The 20,631-nt window shown below is 43.4% G+C and overlaps 1 protein-coding gene across 5 annotated transcripts in view; it reads left to right on the top strand.

The window, feature by feature from the left end:
* LOC118229691 (lipoma-preferred partner homolog) overlaps positions 1–20,631 on the top strand; it is a 132,123-nt gene that overhangs the window by 48,135 nt on the left and 63,357 nt on the right. For all 5 annotated transcript variants that reach the window (XM_035421904.1, XM_035421903.1, XM_035421906.1 and 2 more), the window contains one exon: positions 7,964–8,167. In XM_035421904.1, the coding sequence (XP_035277795.1) occupies positions 7,969–8,167 (199 nt within the window). In that variant the 5' untranslated portion in view covers positions 7,964–7,968. The remainder of the gene's footprint in view (positions 1–7,963; positions 8,168–20,631) is intronic.

Genomic DNA, 20,631 nt, shown 5'->3' on the forward strand with positions numbered 1-20,631 from the left:
TGTCAGATCAGTAAATGTGATTGGAAGCCAGGCAAAAAAAAACTTGAGGAGCCAAAATGTTAATTATGTTTGAATGACCCCCTAATGTTGAGGGACTTATTCCTGGAGCGCGTTTCATATATTTCCTCCAGCGTGGAAGACCCTATTTCCAGGCAGCTGTCTCTGGCGAAATAAAATATTTCATTCTTAACTTAAAAGGTAGGAGGGGGAAGGGAAGTTAATTTACTGACCAATTATCCCTAATAAAATGCCCAGCCTTTAATTAACAACAACGCGCGTTACCGTAATTACATTTGCTCATTTTAAAGTACTCTAGTGCCTTTGGCTTCTGGGAGAATTCTCTGTTAAAATGACCAAAAGTGGAAAGTAATTGTGGTAAGGAAAAAAGGAAAAAAATCACATGTCTTACTTTCTGGATGTGCACATACATGACTTTCTGGTGTCAGTGTATTTATGTACTTGCCAAAATATGTTGATTTGGCCTGACAAATACTTTTGCAGAAGAAAGTGATTGGGGACAAATATCAGGACAAACTAAGTGCTACTTCGTAGTTCAAGGACTGTTCTCTGCATAATGATCATTTGATATATTCACAGTTGTGATCAAAAAAACATAACTAGGCAGCATTATGTCTTCAAATACCAAAGATACGGTCATTGCAAGAAGGTGTAGAGATGCCAGTGCACGGTCTCTCATGTACCCATCTATTCTGTGTCATGTTATATTTCATGTAATTATCTTTTATGTGCCCTTGCCAGTTAACAATGGCCCAAGAGCATTTGCAGTCTCCCTGTTGTGACAATAGAACAGAGGAGTATGCATGGACAAGACCAAGGGTCCACGTTCACACTCAAATCAATGACCAAACTATTTATGGTCCTTTGCGCAATGAATCATATGAAATCACTGAACAGTTTGAGCGTTCAAATCACTTCCCAAGTGGCAGTCCATTATTTGGATGGGACCGCAGAACCAACACTGGAATTATATAAAGGATCTGATGCAAATAGGCCTCGGTAGATGACAAGCCACTGATTGCAGTGGTTTTGCATATGTCCAACCCTCCTGTCCCTGTACATCTGTCGCCATTGGATGCCGCACTCCTGTCTGCTCCTTTTCCTCCTCCAGTCCGTCATCTCCTAATCAAGATCATCCCCCTGATTAGAGATGCGTCCTGCTCGTCACGGAAGGAAACGGTTAATGTCAGACGCTGAATGTACATGTGTCCTCCTCACTCGCCAAGCAGTGAATCGACTTCTTGTTCGACGGCGATGGCTTATCTGCTTGAGCGTTTGATGGAACCCAGATACCCCGTTGAGAGTCAGTGCCTGAACAGCTCTGGGGGTGGGGTGGGGTGGGGTGGGGTGGCGTGGGATGGGGAGGAGGCCCTGAAGCAGTGTGTGCACTAATGACCGATGGCCCTCTGCAAACTGAATGGCCAGGGGCCGGGCCTTAGGAACTCAGTGAACTTGTTTGGCCAACCTGCAGCTCAGTCTACGACGGACAGGCCGCTGTGCAGTTCAGTCTCTATGATGGAAATGGGTGTTCGGCTATTTTGAGCGCCTCGAAACAGATGGTTGATTGTTTAGTTGCACTGGACTGAAATGTGCGGAATGTAGGGTTGCCATAGAGCTAATCTGGGATTGTGTGTCTTCTCGGTAGTATCTCCATAACCCTGCTTGCTCACTCTTTATATCCTGTGACGAGTTTAATTCGTAAGTTATTCCCAATTAAAGGATGTTGCTTGTTCTTACTGAAGATAGAGGGGCTCTGCTTTTGCAGGGTTACAAGCTCTAAAAAAAGGTTGTGAAGTACTATAAATGCAGTAAAGTACAGGATTATTCTTTACATGTTTACTATTCCAGGTGAGGTGCTACCTTGTAACTGATCCTTTGGACACGTCCTGCGTTTCCAAGTGACAAACGTATCACTTTTTTAACCAATCATTAATCCCTGTTTTTTCCTCTTCTCCCTGTGAAAGTCTCAGTCACATGCCTTTCTCACACTGCTGCTTCCTTTTTGGGGGGGGCAGATGAGCTCATGAAGTGGTAGTGTTGGGGGGGGGGGGGGTACCCTGTGCCCTGTGCCCTGTGCCCCTTGGACTGTGCCCTGTGCCCCCTCTGTGTTACATTGTTGAACCTGCAGGCCTGTCTGTGGGACCCTGCTTTTCATGAGACGTATCAGAATAACATAATCACATTCTCCAGGGGCTGAGATATGACATCGCTGACACCGTGCCTTGTCACTCATCAGGACTCACATTAGGGAACTCTTGGGAGCTGTTTTCAGATGTGGTTTTAATATCAATCAAGTAACGTTAGGCTGCATTGTTGTCTTTCATTGCATTGTGCCCCGTCTAAAATGTGCTGGCTGTGACGTTAGAAAAGAAATAGCAACAAATGGTCATGTTAAATTTAGAACTGATGTTTTAAAAAGGCCTTATTAACTTCACATGCATCAGGGTGAAGATATAGTGAATGAAAGAATTAAGGAATAATTGCAGATCCTAAAAATAAAATGAATTGCAGATGTTTGTCAATTTTTCCATTAGTATGCTTCTAATCACTATATGAAAATCTATTATACCTTCCTGGTCTGTCCAGGCACCAATCATCTCAAGTGTATTGCCTCAGGATGTCTCGTCATCAACAATATAGCTTCTTGCATATCAGAACGAAAGCTTTCTACCCACGGACCTGGAGGTGTATACATACAATTCTGACAGTGGGCTGTACAATTGGGTGAAAGGAACCGAAGGCTTCTGGTCAGGGTAACTTATGAGTGGATTCCCACATAAGTTGGAGGAATTGGCATGAATACAGCGAGAGTCGATTTGTTTTAGTTGGTGTTGTTTAGCCCCATAAATCCCAAACCCAATGTTGCTTTAACACGTGGTCAGGTGCTAGCCCATGGGCCTGAAATATCACGGTGACGCTGCGGACTGCTTAGCTTCTGCTGGGCTCAGCAGTGGTGGTAACAGGAGCCCCTGGTGAACAACGGCCACACCGAGGCTCCAGATATAGTGATGAAACTCCCTCTTGCCCCAGCGTTAAAATTCCCGTCAGAGGATCGTATCTGACACCTGTGAGCGCCATGTTGCTGGAGACCTGGCGTAACCCCAGCTCAGAGGAGGCCCACTTTATGTCCTGACACACTCTGGCTTTACGCTACGCCCCTCCCGCCCACCCCCCCCTGCCCCCCCCCAGATAACTGAAGAGAGCAGGTGCTGAGAGGACTGTCCGTCATGCCGCCGACGTGGTTTTGAACGGAAACGGTTCAAGGTTGGCCGTGCAGCGCTAAAGAGTGCAAAATAACAGCTGAGCCCGCCTTTCAGAAGCGCTGTGGGGGCGTAGGCGGGCCGAAGGACGACTGTGTGTGGATTCGTGCTTCAGTGAGAGGGAGGGAGGGAACGAGGGAGGGGGAGCCATACAGCAGTCTGAAAGAGGATGAAACTTTGTGCATTTCTTGACAGAACGGCTGACACACAGATCCTTTCTGACTTAGCTGATTTTGGAACCAGATTGGGAAAATTTGTGGCCACAGCTATAGTTGTTGCCCAAAAAGATTGCCTCTTAAGCACTGAGAGTAGGTGGAGAATATGGCACTTCTTTTTATGGAGATATCGTAGAAGATGCATCCAATGTTTGCTTATAAAACTGCCATTTATGAGTGGGGTGTTTATGTATTTTGGGAGGAATGCTTTCAGTGAATTTTAATATAGCCGTTCAGTCCTGAATATACTTTGAATACCTTGTTGCAATGAGAGATGAGCATCTGACCTTGCTTTAGATTTCCAGTCACTTAAAAAAAATCACATTTTGACATTTAATCTCTCTTTGGCTTTATCTGTGCCATTACTTTTTCCCCCTTGCCTCCACCTGTTGTAGATGCTTGTGATGGAAAGCCGCACGTACAACAACCCCCATAAAAGGCTAGGTTTCCAGCTTGTTTTCTCATATGGCTTCCAAAGCACTTTGATACGAACCCGACAGCATTTCAGCGTCAGCCTTTACGATCATACATCATCTGGCCAGTGACGTGGGGGGGGGGGGGGTATTGCCTTCCTGAATGCATGGCCACATATCTCTATTAGCTGGCATGGAACATTGAAGACCGGCGCCAAACCGTGTTTTTTTTGGTCAGCCAGTTTCATGGCTCTTGGAGTACCTGACTTCAGCCACGTCCACTGCTTCATCTGACACCGGAGACACTGCGTATCTGCCAGTGGGCAAAGTTGGTGAGAACAGCACTGCTGCCTTGTGGTTTACAAATGCAGAGGATCGTTTTGCTGAGCGGGCTCACCACTTTGTTAGTGAGCCCTGCATGTTGCCATCTGTTGGTTGTGCATAACAGAATACTTCCCCTGGATTAAGGTTCTGAAGCCTTGTTAACTTGATGAAATGAGAAACCTTTCATGGAGTCTTTATTAATCTTCTTGGTAAGCCTCCTTGGCCTGGTGTTTGCAGCTGAACCCATTCATCAGAGGATCAATTAAAAAAATTCCCCCAATACGTAAAAAAAACCAAAAAAAAAACATTTCACTGTATGCAGATAATTCAACCGCCCTGAACACAGATGCATGCGATACATAAGTATGATTTAGATAATTTACTCCTTATGACATAGGTGGGCAGAAAAAAGTGCATGTACATCAAAATTCATTCATTTTCTTGGTTACTTGTCATTGTCTTTCAAGATTTCCAAATCAATTGTCTACACGTGCATGTGCAGTTATTTCTCTCTGTCAATCAAGTAATTCAGCTTGTCAATACAAACTTCCCTAATTTATTATGAAGCGGAGTGTATTCCATGGTTCCTTTGCCTCAGTCTCTCATAGATCATTAGCAAAATCATTGTCTATGATGTCAGTCAGATTTCGGTGAAATGCTTGATGGGAAATATATGAGTGTCAAATCGGAAGAGGTATGTTTTATACCTTGCAAAAAGGAATCCGAAAAGGATATCTACATTTGTTTAGAAACATCAGTAACAACATACTATCACTAGGTCATACTAACATTTGACCTAGCCTAAATGTTATGAATTTTTCATGTAATTTCATGTTCCTGGTACTGGCAGACATAGGTATGGTATTTTGAAGTAGTCAAATTAAACTGTGGATGATGTCTGCCCAGAAAACAACCCCAGGTGTCTTTTGATTGGTGGACTGGCTGAATACAGGGCGTCTGTGTTTGTGTTCACTGTGACACATGCTACTGCCTCAAGGGAGAGATCATGCTGCAGTGAGCTGGCACTTCCTCCCTCCAATAGCTCACTTGTTTCTGGCCTCCCCCTGTGTGGCTGAACAGACAAATTGATCCAAGTTCTGTTTTGGCCATATCCTCAGTACAACTGAGGAAAAAGCTGTCACTGGGCACCACAAGACCAATCCACCGTCTATGAATTTGTTTCGTGACTCATTCAAACACATTTTCACCAGCAATAAATAACAGATGGCGCTGTCTATGAGTGTTGACTAGCTACTAATAATACAACGGAAACAACACCGCAAACAATAATAATGATGAAATGGTTATTTTTGCACTGTATTGTCTCATATCATTATGTCGGTGTCCTGATGCCTTTCAGTGTTATGATAGCACTTGGCTTGAACAGAGTGGGATTATTGTCTGTAAATCATGCCACACATATCTGAAATTGCTTAACCTTGTTTGACCTATTTCTAGTCATCTGCATTTTGCATTCTGGATCTCAGCTCAGCAATGAGCCGTCCAAAAAGCACTTGGTAGATTTACGGCCAGGGCAAGCTGTGTTATTTTAAACATCTCCGGAGGGATTTGAAACATTTTGCAAATACTTCCGTGCAGCTTAATTGATCATGCCATATGTGTAAGGGCTGAGAAAACTGCAGACCTGTTGCACCAGTGTGATCTCATTCCTGCTTGCTTCCGCTCATCTAGATTAGCCTCTTTTACAGAAAACTGATGCACTGAGTTCTGCAAGGCCTGACTGTTCGAGACCATACAGGTGCTATCATGGATCCATATGTCCGAATTTGATTGCGTTTGTCAAAGTATGCAGCCAAATATCTCAACAATAGAAGAGGCTGGCTATTCCCGTACTTCTAGATACTGTGGAGAAATCGGTTGGATAAGTTGCCCTAGTGCAGCCCGCTTCAGTGACCCGGTACAATAAATCTCTCGTCCTGTAGGAGAAAGTAACCCCAGTTCTCCCACTTCATCTATTATGCGGATTACCAGCCCTGGTACTGGAGAGCTGCAGGGTCTGCTGGATTCGAGTGTTATTCTGCAATTACATGGACTGTTAAAACCATTGATTGCACAGTTGACTCACTTCACTTGGTCTGAAGTTGAAAACAAAACCAGTTTACTGTGGCACTCTGAGGTGTATGTGCCTGTGTGTGTGTGTGTGTGTGTGTTGGTGGGGGTGACCCCTGATCTGTAGTATTAGGGGAGTCTCCCTTGTAGTGAGATTTGGTGAGGTTTACTCAGAACAAATTAAGTTCAACAACCAATCAGAATTCTGTATCTTTGTAGAGGCCAACTTAGTGAAATAATATAGACACGACAATGGTTTGGAAGAATGATGTATATTTATTGGCTATGATAAAAAAATATGAGTATGCTAATTGAGAACAATTACCTCAATAACACGAAGAATAATTTTTTATGATTCTTAATCAAAGGAAATGAAAATTCGATCAAGCGGTGAGTTTATTGCACAGAAGGAAGGGGACAGGCACTTCATTATGCCTTGGTTGGCCGGAGATGTTCATTGTGAACAGGACTCAGAGGACGGGTCAGTCCCGTGGTCAGGAAGCCAGAGGCCACGAATGTCCCGTGTATGGTTACGTTGTTAGGACCTCGTCAGCCGGCGTGAGCAGTTATGCCATAGATTCCCGCTTCTGCCTCAGGGAGAACTTTTCTTGTCCGTGACTTTGGAATTTCGGTCAGGTGATTCAACACAATTGACAGCCAGATGTCTCGGGCACTAGCCCTGCAGTCTAGATAAACTCAGGGAAGAGGGGCTGCCAGGCCAAACCCTGCAAGGGTTCAGTCGGCCCTCAATGCCAAGGGCTGGAGTCCAGCCGCCTTCCCCTTTTCCAGGCTCGTTATCTCTCCGTAAGCACAATTTGGCACGCTCTCCTCTCCGACACATTCCTACGACTTGTGACTCCGCACAGTGAGTTAGCTGATTTTAATGCTGTTATCAATGTCAGCCCCCGGATACTCCCCCCGGCCTGCTGAGAGAATGGCTACGCTGCCAGAGCTTTCTTCTGAATAAAAACGAGTAACTACCTATTTAAGAACCACGATCCTCTGGATTATGCTAGCTTGGCTGCCCTGTGCACTGACTCTTCATTAACATGGTGTTTCCATTAGAAAAGCTTAATCTTATCAGTACATGCGTGCATCATAAATGTACATCATTTGAGTGTGATGAAAGTTGCAGGTGCTGTAGGTGCTATCTTTTTTAATTTTAATACCTTTTCCACCTGATTCAATATTACTTTCCATTCTCTAAATTATGTGTACCCATTGTTGTTGTTGATCTATTTATTGTATTGTGGTGGAAAAAATACATGTTACTGGGTATATACCGAAGAGCACATAATTCACTTTCACTATTGTAGTAGTTCACTACTGCGTGTTTTCAGGTAAACACAGTGATGTTAAGCTGACAAAATGAACGCAAACAGAAAAAGGCCTTCTGCTGCTTCCTGTTTTTTTTATTTTTTTATTTTTTTAATACAATTAGTGGCTCCCCCCACTGGAAATTAAAGCATGGGGAGTATGTGTGTGTCATTTCCACATGGGAAGCGCACAGAAAGGACGGGCAGCGTCGAGCAGCGTCAGTGCCGCCTCGCCTCCGGTGTCTGTGTGGGACCCTCAGAGCTGACCGCGCTTCCCTTCCCTTCCCCTCTCTCCCTCCCTCCTCCCCCTCTCTCCCTCCCTCCCGTTTGGGGCTCGGGTGCTCCAGGTACCATGTGGAGCCCTCCCAACAGCGACGGCGAGCAGCTGGGCCAGGTGACCGCCCGGATGGAGGCCACGCCGGCCTTCGGCATGCCCAGCATCTCCGTGTCCCAGCAGCAGGCGCCCAAGAAGTTCGCCCCGATGGTTGCCCCCAAACCCAAGTTCAACCCCTACAAGCAGCTGGGAGAGACGGCCAACTCGGGGGGTGGCGGTAAGTGCTCGACGCGGCCTGTCACGCACTGACGAAGGGAATCACCTGACCAAACGAATCGCCATTGACACTTTTGTGCAAATATAATATGCAACTGAAGCTTCGATGCCGAACCTGGAGGTTTAAATATGGTGCATTAATTTTAGCTACAACACGTTAAAATACCTATTTAACCTAACTTACGTGTGAGTTTTCCCTGACTGAGAATTTTGCCAACTGCTGAACTCGCTAACTGCGTGAGACGACGAAAGGTACTGAAATCTCTAAAGATACACCATTTAAAGTCATTCCTAATTTTTAAATACGGAACCCACTGAACCAATTTACCCATTTAGATGAAGAGAAAATGCATCTGTTTCTTTGTGGTTCGACACTAAAAAAAAAGTTATTTGTCCCAGAAAGTGAACATGTACGAGGAATCAAGCTGCATTAGAAACAACGAGCAGTGAATCTTGTAGCGTCTGTCTCCCCCCCCCCCCTCCCCCCCCCCGCACGCACATTGATTGAATCTCTCGAGTGGCGTCCGTGGGGAATCGGGGCTGAGCGGCACTGGCCGGTGTCCAGGGCGGGGTTCAAGTGGTGGTCACGTTCACGGGAGGTGTGAGGGGGCAGGTCCGGTCCACGGAGAGAGCAACGGCCTCCAGCCGTGTGGAAGTATGCGTCTGAGTGTGTGTGCACCTGTGCACCTGTGCCCTTTGCGTGATGCCTGTCTGTGGGTACGTGCGCCTGTTTGTATGTATGTGTATTTCAGTGTTCAGTATGTGTGTATCTGTACGGTATTTCTATGCGTACCTGTGTGCCAATGTATATTTGGGTTTATGACTTATGTATATGTGCTCGTATGGGGCTGTGTTTGTGCGTTTGTGTTTGTCTATTTGAGTGTGTGTTTATGTGAGTGTATACATATTTGTACAACAAACATTTATAATCGCATAAAAATATGTTTTGTTGTTATTAAATAATACTGACACAATTTTTAAGAAAATAATAATTAATCTATTATCCACAAAGTGAGGCTAGAAGACAGTGTTTGGCATAGCAATACTTATTCCAATGTTTTCATTTTTGTTTGAAAGATTTTTTTAACTTATCATTGTCTAACATTTTGTAAAAAAAATTAATCATGTTTGGACCTTGCAATGAACATGTAGCTCCAAGGAGAGATGAAACAGGCAAAGGTTTAAGCTGAGTGTTCCGTGGAATATCCGGAATAATTTTGCCTACCTGACAATTTAACCGCTCAGTCAAAGAGCCAGGTTGATCCAGGCGTCTTGATACTAAATTAAACTGAATCTATAATTCAATTTCTGTCACACTGTCAAATTCTGACCAATTCTAATTCTGAAGACCTCAGTTGTGGTTCAAATTACAGTTGGGACCACACATGGGACCACAGCCAATCACAGAGCTGACCACGTAATAGCAGTTAAACCGTGTAATGGCTGTCACATACACAGCTATTGCTATAGCAGGACCTTTTTTATGATTAATGGTCTGATTCAAATATAAGCATTCTAACTGATACATTTTCTCACTCAGTAGATCAAAATAATAGCAACGATAACAGAATTATTTGCAATGACCCCCGTGGTGCATTATTTGTGTGTGTATGAATGTTGAAAAGGAAAATCACTTTAATTGGGTTTGAATATCAAAGTAATTTGGTGCTGAACACGCTTGTAAATTGGATTTTACTGGGTACAGGCTGTACTCTAGCCATTGTTTATGTTATTGCATTTATCAGCCATGCAGAAACAATTAAAGTGAAATGTAGATTATGGCAACGTCTGTGCGATTGAATGGTCTTTTGATGAACTTTGCCTTTGGTAAAAAACCTGCTCCGAGCTCAGTGTTCAGACGAGCGCACATGCAGCGACAGGGCTAATTGGGTCATCGTAATAAAAGCAGTAGCTTGTCATTGTTTTCCTGTCAAAGGTGTTTGTTTTGAGAGAAGACCAGTGCATTCTGGGATTGGGCTCTGACTGAGGTTCCTCTGTCAGTGGGCGGTGTGGGAATGATGCACTGACTGATAATGTAGCAATGCAGTGGAAATGTCTGAGCCACTGTTTCCCACACCTTCCTAAGGAATTCTGGGAAATGAGAAGGATAAAAGCCGGGGCATGCAGTGCGTTTAATTATAGACCAACATGTGTATGGGTTTGTTGAGGAGAAGCCATAAAACAGTTCACACCCAAGATAAACATATCTTGGCTCTCATCTATTAAACAGACACTGGTTTAATGTTTTGCTGATTGTAGTGCGACAGATCTCCTCTGCTATTTGCAAATATGTGGAAAAGATTATTTTTGGTCGTTAAAATTCTTGAAAATGTATTTTGTTATGACTTTGCGTCTGTTGTATAATGAACTGTGATCTATATGTTTTCAGTTATTATGGTTTGGGCATATTGACTATTAACTGCATTCTGCTTGATTTAACCTGTGCCCCGTTGGGAAATAACATATAGGTTAACAACAACATTGCACATTCCGTATATATGAGCACAAAGGGCTCGAAAGTGGAAGTTTCACAAACTGTCTGTTCACTTGGTTATCTTGCTGTAAATCTTCCTGGGCTTTTGTCACGGTCACCTCTATCAAGTTTATGCCCCTCAATATACGGCGTATATGTGCAATATAAATGGGGCTGGCCATGGTTATTACTATAGGAGGCTTCATGGGAAAGTCATGTTACTGATGAACTTGGGCTTGGGCCAATAAGAGCAGGCATCTGTCTGGATTGTGTTTAAAAGCAGAACTTTCTATCTGTGTTTCCCTTGTCATCCCCATATGTTATACTTCTTATTGGTAAAGGATGTGGGGGGGGGAATAAGAAAGCGTTCCCCAAAGTCATGAGAGAACCAGCTGTAAGGCTCTTGCTAACCTAACCTATTTTTAAATTGCAACCAATGATCAAGTGTCAAGTGTGCAAAGCCACAGCTGTGTACAGTGTGATCTTGAATTTACGATTATGTTTATCAGTCTGTTTGGTCTGTACCAAGAGAGACAAATGTGTCTCTTTACAGTAGGTCATGTGGCTTGGTCAGGGCGGCCTGAGATGTGTAGAGGTCAGAGGGTTCATACCAACTGCCATTTACGGTCCACTCCACGACTATGCTGTTTTCTTTAATAATAGAAACCATTATGGTTTAAAACATATGTAGAGAAGTCCCTACAGGCGTGCATGTAATGAGCCTGATGTTCCAGAGTTTAACGAGACTGATGTAATGAAGCCTTCATCAGGCGTGCAGTGTATGTACGTGTGTGAGCTGCTCCAGGATGTGGTAAGTGTGTTTGTTTGTGTGCAAACTTGTGTTGGCCAGGGAGTTCTGGCCTATAGTTACTCCCCCCGCCTCTGCGTCCCCCCCCCCCCCCCCCTCGTATCGCTTCTCTAAGGTTTGAGCCCCTTCGCGGCTCACGCTCGCACGGAAACAGCGCCCCAGCGTCAGCGGAACTCACGCTGCCTTTCCTGGTCCCCGTCCAAAGGCCGTACGAGTAACGGATTCATCTCCGTTAAATTATTTATTGGGCCAGATGACCTTGTCCACGGTGACGTGCTCGACTTGTTTTCCGTCGCATCTGTTCGCACGTTCTGATGTTTTACTGACGCGTCTGTGCATGTCTTAGGTGCCATTCTCAAGGTTACGACAGCCAGGCAGGGATATCGAACATGCAAACCCCTTTTCACAAGTCCAGTTCGCTAACTCGCGCGGCACCCTACAATCTCCACTATTGTTAATATGTGCTCTGGGGCAAGTCAGCTGATAGGAGACAACTTGATCAGTCCTCTGGCTACAGTCTGGAAGTGCACGCCGCTCAGCAGAAGAAGAGAAACGTCTGGCAATCTGAGCCTGAGTCTCATTTGCATTAGCACCTGCCTTTATGGCTGTCATCGTGTCCAGTGAGCATTGTAAAGCCAGCGTTCAGGCGAACATTGCTTATTTGTTATAGGTTGATGTGGATTGTATCCTTAATATGTATCTACATCCATTCTACAAAGGATAGCTTACACTGTAACTGGACCAGCACACACCACCGTAAACGAATCCAAAATCAAGATACTCCACTCTTAAGACTTCGGGCTACAAATAGTTTAGTAAATAAATGTAACTTGTGACTGGAGTTTAAAAAAAAAAAAAAACTGTTTAAAGTATTCGAAGCTACAGGTCAACAGTCAAAGAGGCGATAGTTCCAGGCAACACAGGTGTTGCTTTAAATTTTCTTTAAATATGTCTCACTACAGAGGGGTTGTAAATAAATGTTGAAACATGCTGACATACTATGCCGGTTATTTATGAGGGCCGTGCCTCTGAACAGCACTACAGGCGAAGTGTTTTTGCGAAGTGTTTCAAGTCTTGAAATATGCGGCCCCTGCTAGCCCATAAAAAAACACTTTATAATTTTGACCAGTGGACGAAATCGGTTCGCTGGTATATTAAACAGGACTGCAGAACAACTTTGCACAGGCTACAGTGCCTGCAGGCTTTGCAGGAAGACAGATGTTTTGCAGAAGCAGGTCAAGTTAAGTTCAACTGCTGTAGCACCCTGCCCAAGATGTGAACCTGCAACCTTCTGGTTAGAATCCCAGTTCCATAACGACAACTCCTCTTGTTTATTAGCTTTGAGGATAGGCCGTTAGAGACAAGCAACTTTCATTGCTTCCCCTGTAGAGCGTTTTGAACGTTTCCCTTTCCTTCCCTCTTGAATTGATGCCAGCCAGCTGACAGCCCTTATAAACATTCATTTAGAAAAATAAAATAATAATATTTCTTTAGCTGTGTGTTATTGGATCCAATAATGTGATCCAATGATCTCTTCTCGAAAGCTGTCTGATAGAGGGGCAATCTTACCTCCTGGTTCCTCTGGCTCTAACACCATATGTATAAGTGTCAGAGAAATGCGAGTCTCGAGACAGTGTAGCTGTTGTCCTGGATTGTCTGTCTCAGACAGGTATTATTACATTACATACATGTGACTTCGGCCTGGAACTTTAGCCTTCAAACAAATGCAGGGTGTACTTTAAGTTTGGGGGGGGGGGGGGGGGGGGGTAATTTTAGTATTTCTTAAAAAATGTACGTTAATTTAATTGTGAGTGAATGCTCTGGAACAATGTTGATTAAATCCAGACTTTAGTCAGGTTTTTACAGTGATGAGCTTGAGCCGTGGTTGGTATGTGAAGCGGGATCAGCCGTGAGAAAGAGCAGCACCTGGTCGAAGGCAACCGGTGACAAAGGGCTGAGAAAATAACATCTGTGCAAGGCCTCATAATGCAGAGTGTTCCTTTTCCAACATGCCCCCTGTATTATTCTGAATTTTGTCTTACTCCCCCCCCCCCCCCCCCCCAACAGATGGCTACAGAATACAGCAAATGGCAGGATAAAAAAGTGTCAGGATCCCCCCAGAGAGCCCAATTGTTGAATAACACGGGAAATAATGACAAAACTAAGCGCAAACTTCTTTCTCGGTCTACAAAAACACGGCTGTTGAGTATTTAATACCAGCGGGCCCTGGGGAGAGTGTGGTTTGATTCAGAGGCCCTCTTTCCTGTGAGTAGAAAATATTTTCTGCCCAGATGTACCAGAGCTCTGGGAATCCAAAACAGTAGATCACACAGTCCTTTAGAATACCGTGGTCTCGCTCTCCTCTGGGAAAAAAAGTTAGTATTCGGACAGCTTAAATGCACAATTAGGGAACTTACAAAAAGTTCCTTGTTAACACATCACAAAGGTGTTTACTAAACGCCGCATGAAGTCCAAGTGAAAGGGTTTAGTTTACTTCCTTGCGTGCCCGTGTTATAAACTGGAACAAGCACATGTGGTGAGATGGTTGACATTCTGAACGACCTCGCTGAAAGTATGCATCTGTTCTTGATTACTGGATTGCATTGCAAATCGCGTTCTTATTCCTGCGTAGTCAGCTGCTCTCTCAGACACTTCTGTATTACAGATATGTCATATGGTAACATTTTTGGAGGGAAGGCCAGGGCAAAATTCTGTTTGAATCGTTCGCAAAAAGCGGCCATTTGCGAGGTGCAAAACGAGAGGCCCGTAGAGTTGACATTTTGAGTGAGTGGTGCCGTGTGGACCACAGGACCCGTTTACATCTGACAGGTGTGTCTCAAAGCGTGGCAAACATTGTGCGTGTGAACTTCTGAAGGGCGTCGGAAGATTTAGGATGTCATGCATGTGCTCCCGGTCTCCCTTGTAAAAGAGATTCTACATTTCAGTGGAGTTCTCTGGAAAAATAAAAGTTAAATATAGTTGAATGAAAGTTGAATGAGCACCTGCTTCGGAAGCTCGAGTGGAAACTGTTGCCCAGCCTGGCTGCACCTCTGTGAGTGCAGCCTGGTTAATGGGCATCTTTCCAGTCAGGCTCCTTAACACTCTAGAGTTTGCGGTCAGCCATTCATTCAACAGCTACAAGTGCAGACACAGTTCTAGGCCTACAACTACTTTGGAGAACATCCCCATCAGTACATTTTTTCCCCACCTAGTGGCAGAACAGAGGTAGTGCCGTTACTGCGGGGGAGACGGTCGTGCAATCTGTGAGCGAGGCACTCTAGGGCCACTTATTTTGCAGGAGACCAAATATAGCTCGCGTGAATGGCAGTACGCAGTTGACAGGGGTATAGTATATATAGGGATATAGAGTAGAGTCTGTCCTCAGGTTGCAGTGTGCATTCGATACGGAGGGGTAAGCGAAATGAGCGGGCCAGCAGAGCATTTTCGGATTCCTCCAGCATATTAACAGCTCTGTGGAGCCAGACGCTTTTCCAGGAAGAACAGGCTGTTCCTGTTCTTAGAGAGTGCTCTTATCCCATTTAGCAACCCCGGGATGAATCTGTGTTGGGAGCTTCCTGTCCTCGCCAAGCAAAAGAGGGCAAGGATTCGCTATTGTAAAGAGCACCAATGTGTGAGGGCCCTTCTTTGTAGAGTTTTGGTGTCACATTTGCTTTTTCAAACAGCTTATTTACTGTGCATGAGCACTGCGATCCTAAGACTTAATTGGTTAGGCTTGCTCGCAGATGTTTTTCCTTTAATGCATCTTTCTTTTCTGTAAACAATTAAGAGGATTAGAATCTAAAATCAGTTTCATCTACTCTGAAAGCATGGGCTCTTGTAAGTGCTTCTAATAAAACAGCTCAGTGCATAAACTCTTGTAAGGAGCCATCAAAATAGCTGCCAGCAACCTTGAAGATGTGTAATTGTCTCAGAGTTTGTCTTTTTTTTTAATTTTTTTTTTATGAGAATAATGCCATATGCACAGGTTGGTATAAAATTTTTTATTTTAACCTGTTATTTCGGTTTTGATTTTTATTTAATTTACCTTAAGGCGCTATAAAATTTGCACGTGCTGGTTATAAAACCAGTAAAAAAACAGTAGTCAGGGCTTCAGTGGTGCACTTCCTATAGAGGTGTCATTCCTGGACGTTTGCCACCCACTCTGCTGTGCCGACGCTAGGTTTCAATTCTCTGGGGCATCCAGTAATCTTATCCAAGAGAAAATGTGACTTAAACAGCCACAAGTGCTTTGTGACAGCGTGTGTACAGCGTCTGTGGTCTGAGCCAGCCCCCGTTGAAGTTGTATTTATTTATTTATAATATATTAACGTTCATTTTATGTCCGGGGAAAACAAGGTGGGCAGAAGATATGAGGTGCTACATAGCTGTTAGCTCTAAGGGGGATGATGAGAGGGCCAGATGTAGAGAATCAGTTTGGGAATTTGAGAAGGACACTTCTGCTCTTTCGGTAGGTGCCATGGGATCTTGATGACCACAGTGAGTCAGCACGTCACGTTAACATCTCAACTCTCAACATCAAAGGCTCTGACATGTTCTGAAGCTCGGTATCCCATAACTTCACAAGGATATTGGTTTTTCTACTTAGTCCATGGGGGCCAAGACTGCCACCTACTGGCAAATCAATACCTCTTCCAGCAACAACCTCTGCTTTCCCAGGAGGTCTTGCATTGAAGTACCAACCAAGCCCATACCAACATGTCCAGATCAGCTGGGTTAAGGGATAGTCATACAGTAACCACAGTTACCACAAGTACACAGCATGGTCAGGCTGGACAGGTCTCCAACAGGAAGTGTGTCATCTACTGTTCTTATGTGGTAGCTCTTGGATTTGGAGAGGTTCTCCACGCAGGTCGGAGGTAACGTGCAGCACATTAGCGACGTGAGAATTTAGAGGCGCTATTTTTGTAAAACGGTAGCCAGCGGATACACAGGGATCCGAGCCCATCTCAAAACCGTAATGACTCCCTTTGATCACCCCAGAGTGTTTCCCCTTCCTTCGCTGAGTGCTTGTTTGTGCAACTTCGATTTACCTTCTGAGAAGTTTAAAATATTTCCAGCTCACAATGTTGGTGGTGTGAAAATCCATGCCTGAGATTATCTACGCACCTAGGGCCTTAATCCTGAAACATGTCACAACAAATTTGTGTGTAAATTGAAAGTGATTTTATCTGCATTTCAGTATTTAAATGAAAGATTTTGGCTGAACAACAAAGATTGAATGAATGAATTAATTAATTTGTAAATAATTCTGTAGATTTGGACAGTTGGACCTCTCAATCTACAGGGTGGAAGACAAATTAATCATTTGGAACATTTTACTATGCTACTGGGGGGTAGTGGATCATAAACCCTTTAGAATTCATTTATAATCCTTAGGTTGGACAGTTCAGACAGCAACCTTTGCTGCGTCAGGCAGTGAGAAAGAATGTATACAGCATAAACTGCCTGCATGAAATTGTTCTAACTTTTTTTGCATTATTGAATAACTTCTGCAATTACATGAAGTGGCATGGCCGAATTGTAGATAGAGTTTGAAAGGCGGTGATTACATAAATGGCAAGCTTAAATGTTAAATTATTTTTAACAAAATGCAAATGGTGGAATATTTTGGCAGTACGTATTGTTACCAAGCAGGCATGGTGTAATTGCACAATGCATTTCATTACATGCTGTTTTCTTAATGTGAAATGTTACCTGCCATTTTTCCTACTACAGCTGTTAGTTTCTGGCAGGGTTCTCATTTCTCACGTGTATATCATGGGTCACCTGAAGAAATGAAGTAAGAAACATAAACTCCGAGTGGAATATTTTAATAATCAATGAGGGAAAGGGAGTCTGGGCAAATGAAACGGAGCATTGACTGTCCCCTGCTCTGTCTGGCCCGATATCACACAGACGCTCCCTCCTGAAGTCAGGGAAATAAATACTCTACTACAGTGAAGTCAAAGCACAAACTGCCATGAAGCAGGCTGCCTGCATGCTGTCAGCCTCAATCGTAGTACGTAGTTGGGCGAATGCGTATTGTCTCCTTGACAGTTTTAATTTCAGATTAATCACTTAATGACTTTATGTTAAAATAGGAATAGCCTATTTTGAGAAATGGAAAGATAGAAGCTGACAGTTGTCAACAGTAGTATGTATTTCTCTGGTTCAGTGTGGCCATGTAATCCATCTTTTATTGTCTTTAATCTTTAACTGCGTGCCATCCCACAGGAATGCTGCTAAAGCCAATTTGGTCTGCTCCCGTGCACTTACAGAATTATATCTGCAAAGGCCTCGAATCCAATGCTTGGATCTCCAGCCAAATGGAATTATAAATCACTCTTGTATTTCACAGCTAATTAAGGAAAGAGCTTGGTAGTTTTAAGCTGATGGAACAAAAATACTGGTACATTATTATGTCAAAACAGGTTTCAATTTTATCAACTTCATTTGGCCAGAAGTACTGGGACCATATTTAAGTTTTGGGATCAAATTTAAAAAGGTTTCAATGCCATTACAATAAGTACATACGGTATGCTTATTTTTTCTGGGTGGGATTAGGTCACTGATTTTGCTACCACTGAATGCATTTTCATTCAGTTGCAGTCAAATATTCTTTCACGTGAATGATTAAAATAGTTGTAGGTTTATTTTACATCCTTGTAATCTGTGGATTAGCTGTGTGTGCAAATTGCGCAGACTGCAGATGACTTGGAGAAAAGAAAATCGTGCAAAGGTGCAATATTTAGGTCGAAGATACAGTGCTGCAGAGCTTGCTGTTGAAACGGACTCTGTTCCCCAAGTCCTCATTGAGGTGCATGGTACAGTTTGTACTTCTACTCTTAGGAGGAAGTGGATTTTGTTTATTACAGTATGGTTAGCGGGGGAGTACGCAAACCACTCAAATTCTCAGCAGTAAATCAAGTCTCGAGTGAGGAATCTGTTTCCAAAACATCCGATAAAAGTAAACCAAACGTGCAAGTTCACACGATTCTTAGTCCTATTCTGTTTTTTTAAAAATAAAGTAGGACATGATTGTCTCTCATTTTTGCTACTGCAATCATTAATTTTTATTTATATATATTTTTTGATTTGGTGCTCATTGCACTGTTCTGTGCTAAGGTAACTGTCAGTAAATAGAGCTGGGGGAAAACCGCATTGCTTAACTGCCAGTAACATTTTGAATGTGTTACTTGCCCTTTTAAATATTTATGTTTTTTTCTTGAATCAGTAATTTACTACGCAAAATGTGAAATGTCCTCATTACTTATGGACTAAAATGGTGTTCCTGTTATTTCATTTTCACTTGTGGCTTTGCAACACGTGTGGTGTCCATTCGGGATCATTGAGTTTATGTGGTGTGAACTGGTCTTAGTTAAGTGCATTGCAGTCTCCCTTTGTCTGCTGATATTGCACCCAATGACCCAAATCCTGACCCAGATCCAGACCCAGACCAGCCACAATGCAGCTGCCTGTGGATTCGATACGTTGTCTGTGAAAGACTGGGATGAACTACCGAGAGTTTGCCTTTTATTTTCTTTTAACTAGTTCTTTCAGGGACATTTCTGCATTAATGGCCTTGATGTGTCAGTTCTGTGGTGACGTTGTCAGTTGACCGTGTCGTGTCAACGTATGTCTGTTACTCGCACGTGGCTCATGAGATGATGGGGCCTGGAGCAGAGTCATCCTCGGTCATCGTTCCCTCACCAACGGTTGCAACCGGTTCCAAATACTCCCAAGTTTGAATAAAAAAAGAAACATAAATAAATAAAGTCTGCAGTGTGTATTTCCAGAATCCAAGCATGAAATGATGTAGAACAAGTATCCTTTGCATTTATGTATTAGAAAGGAATGGGTCATTCACGTGGTTCACCCTCAGCGGGTTCATACTTTGCCATGCCAGTGTCTCCCTCCGTCTCTGGAGCAAACCGATGTGGCTGTCTCCAGTTAGAGAGGCCAGCCGCTCATCAAGGGAAGTCCGCTCCGGTGACCTCTGACCCCCAACAGTGGCACTTACTGTTTGGCACGAATGCACTCCTTTGCATCCGCTTTAATGTCCGATTACTTCTTTTTAATTTCCGAAATAGGTTGGCTTTCTGAGCTGGCAGCATTCACAGCTGCTGTGTAATCAGCTCTCAGAAAAAAAAGAAAAGTGGCCCCATCTTTTCCGTCACTGTTATCTGTGGACGACAGGATTATGAGTAACTCTGTTTCTCTCTCGGCTGAGTTCATTTTTTTTGTAAACGTTAGTCCAACCGTCTTGTAAACATTAGTCACATTGATGGTTCTCCATTAGAGTTTGTGAAGAGCTCATTTCCAGTACTCACAGTTTTTACGCTCCCTAGTGAAAGACATCATTGGTACCCAGAAATGGTCTGCATCAGGTCATGATGAAATCAATCCATTTTTAATCAGATCAGTGTCTTCCACTGTGATTCCATTAGCATATTTTATCAACTTCTATACAGAGTGGTGTCATACCTGAGGATGTAAAAACTACTTAAGTTATCCCTCTTTAAATCAGGTGATCCTCAGGCTTGCAGTAACTATCGTCCAATCTTTTGTGTTGCCCTGCTTTTCAAAAATCCTTGAAAAATAGAAAGCTTAAACAGCTGAATGATCAGGACATCATGTATAACCATCAGTAGGGTTTTCTTATACATTCGTCTATCTGAAGACGCCATGCATTCTATTTCTTTCTCTTCCTCTCTGTCTCACTCTCTCTCACCTTCTCTCTGCTCTCTCTCCTCTTCTTGTCTCTACTCACACACTCACCCGAGCACACACCCACACATACACACACATGTTCACATGTACTCACACACTTTTTCTTAGTTTGTTTTGTGGTTTTATTTACTTTTAGTGCAATATATATGTATTATAACTTTGGGAAGGCCCCTAGGTTTTCTTTCTTCCCCCCTACAATTATCTTGTATATTTATCTATGCTGTTGGTATGTCTTTTATTGTGTTTTTCGTGCAAATAAACTAAATCAAATTAAATTAAAAGCTGCCACTCCACAAAATTTATTTTATTGGTTAGGTCAAAACTGTGACACAGCAGGCTGGGTGGTGCTTGAGGAGTCCCGCCCCCCCCCCATGTGCGTATGTACCCTTTTGGTGTAGAACCTTCACAAAGTTTTTGAAATGAGGCCCCAAGTCTTTGCCATCTCTTGGGCATT

Source organism: Anguilla anguilla, chromosome 6 (assembly GCF_013347855.1).
Source record: "Anguilla anguilla isolate fAngAng1 chromosome 6, fAngAng1.pri, whole genome shotgun sequence".
In the NCBI taxonomy this organism is placed as follows: Eukaryota; Metazoa; Chordata; class Actinopteri; order Anguilliformes; family Anguillidae; genus Anguilla; species Anguilla anguilla.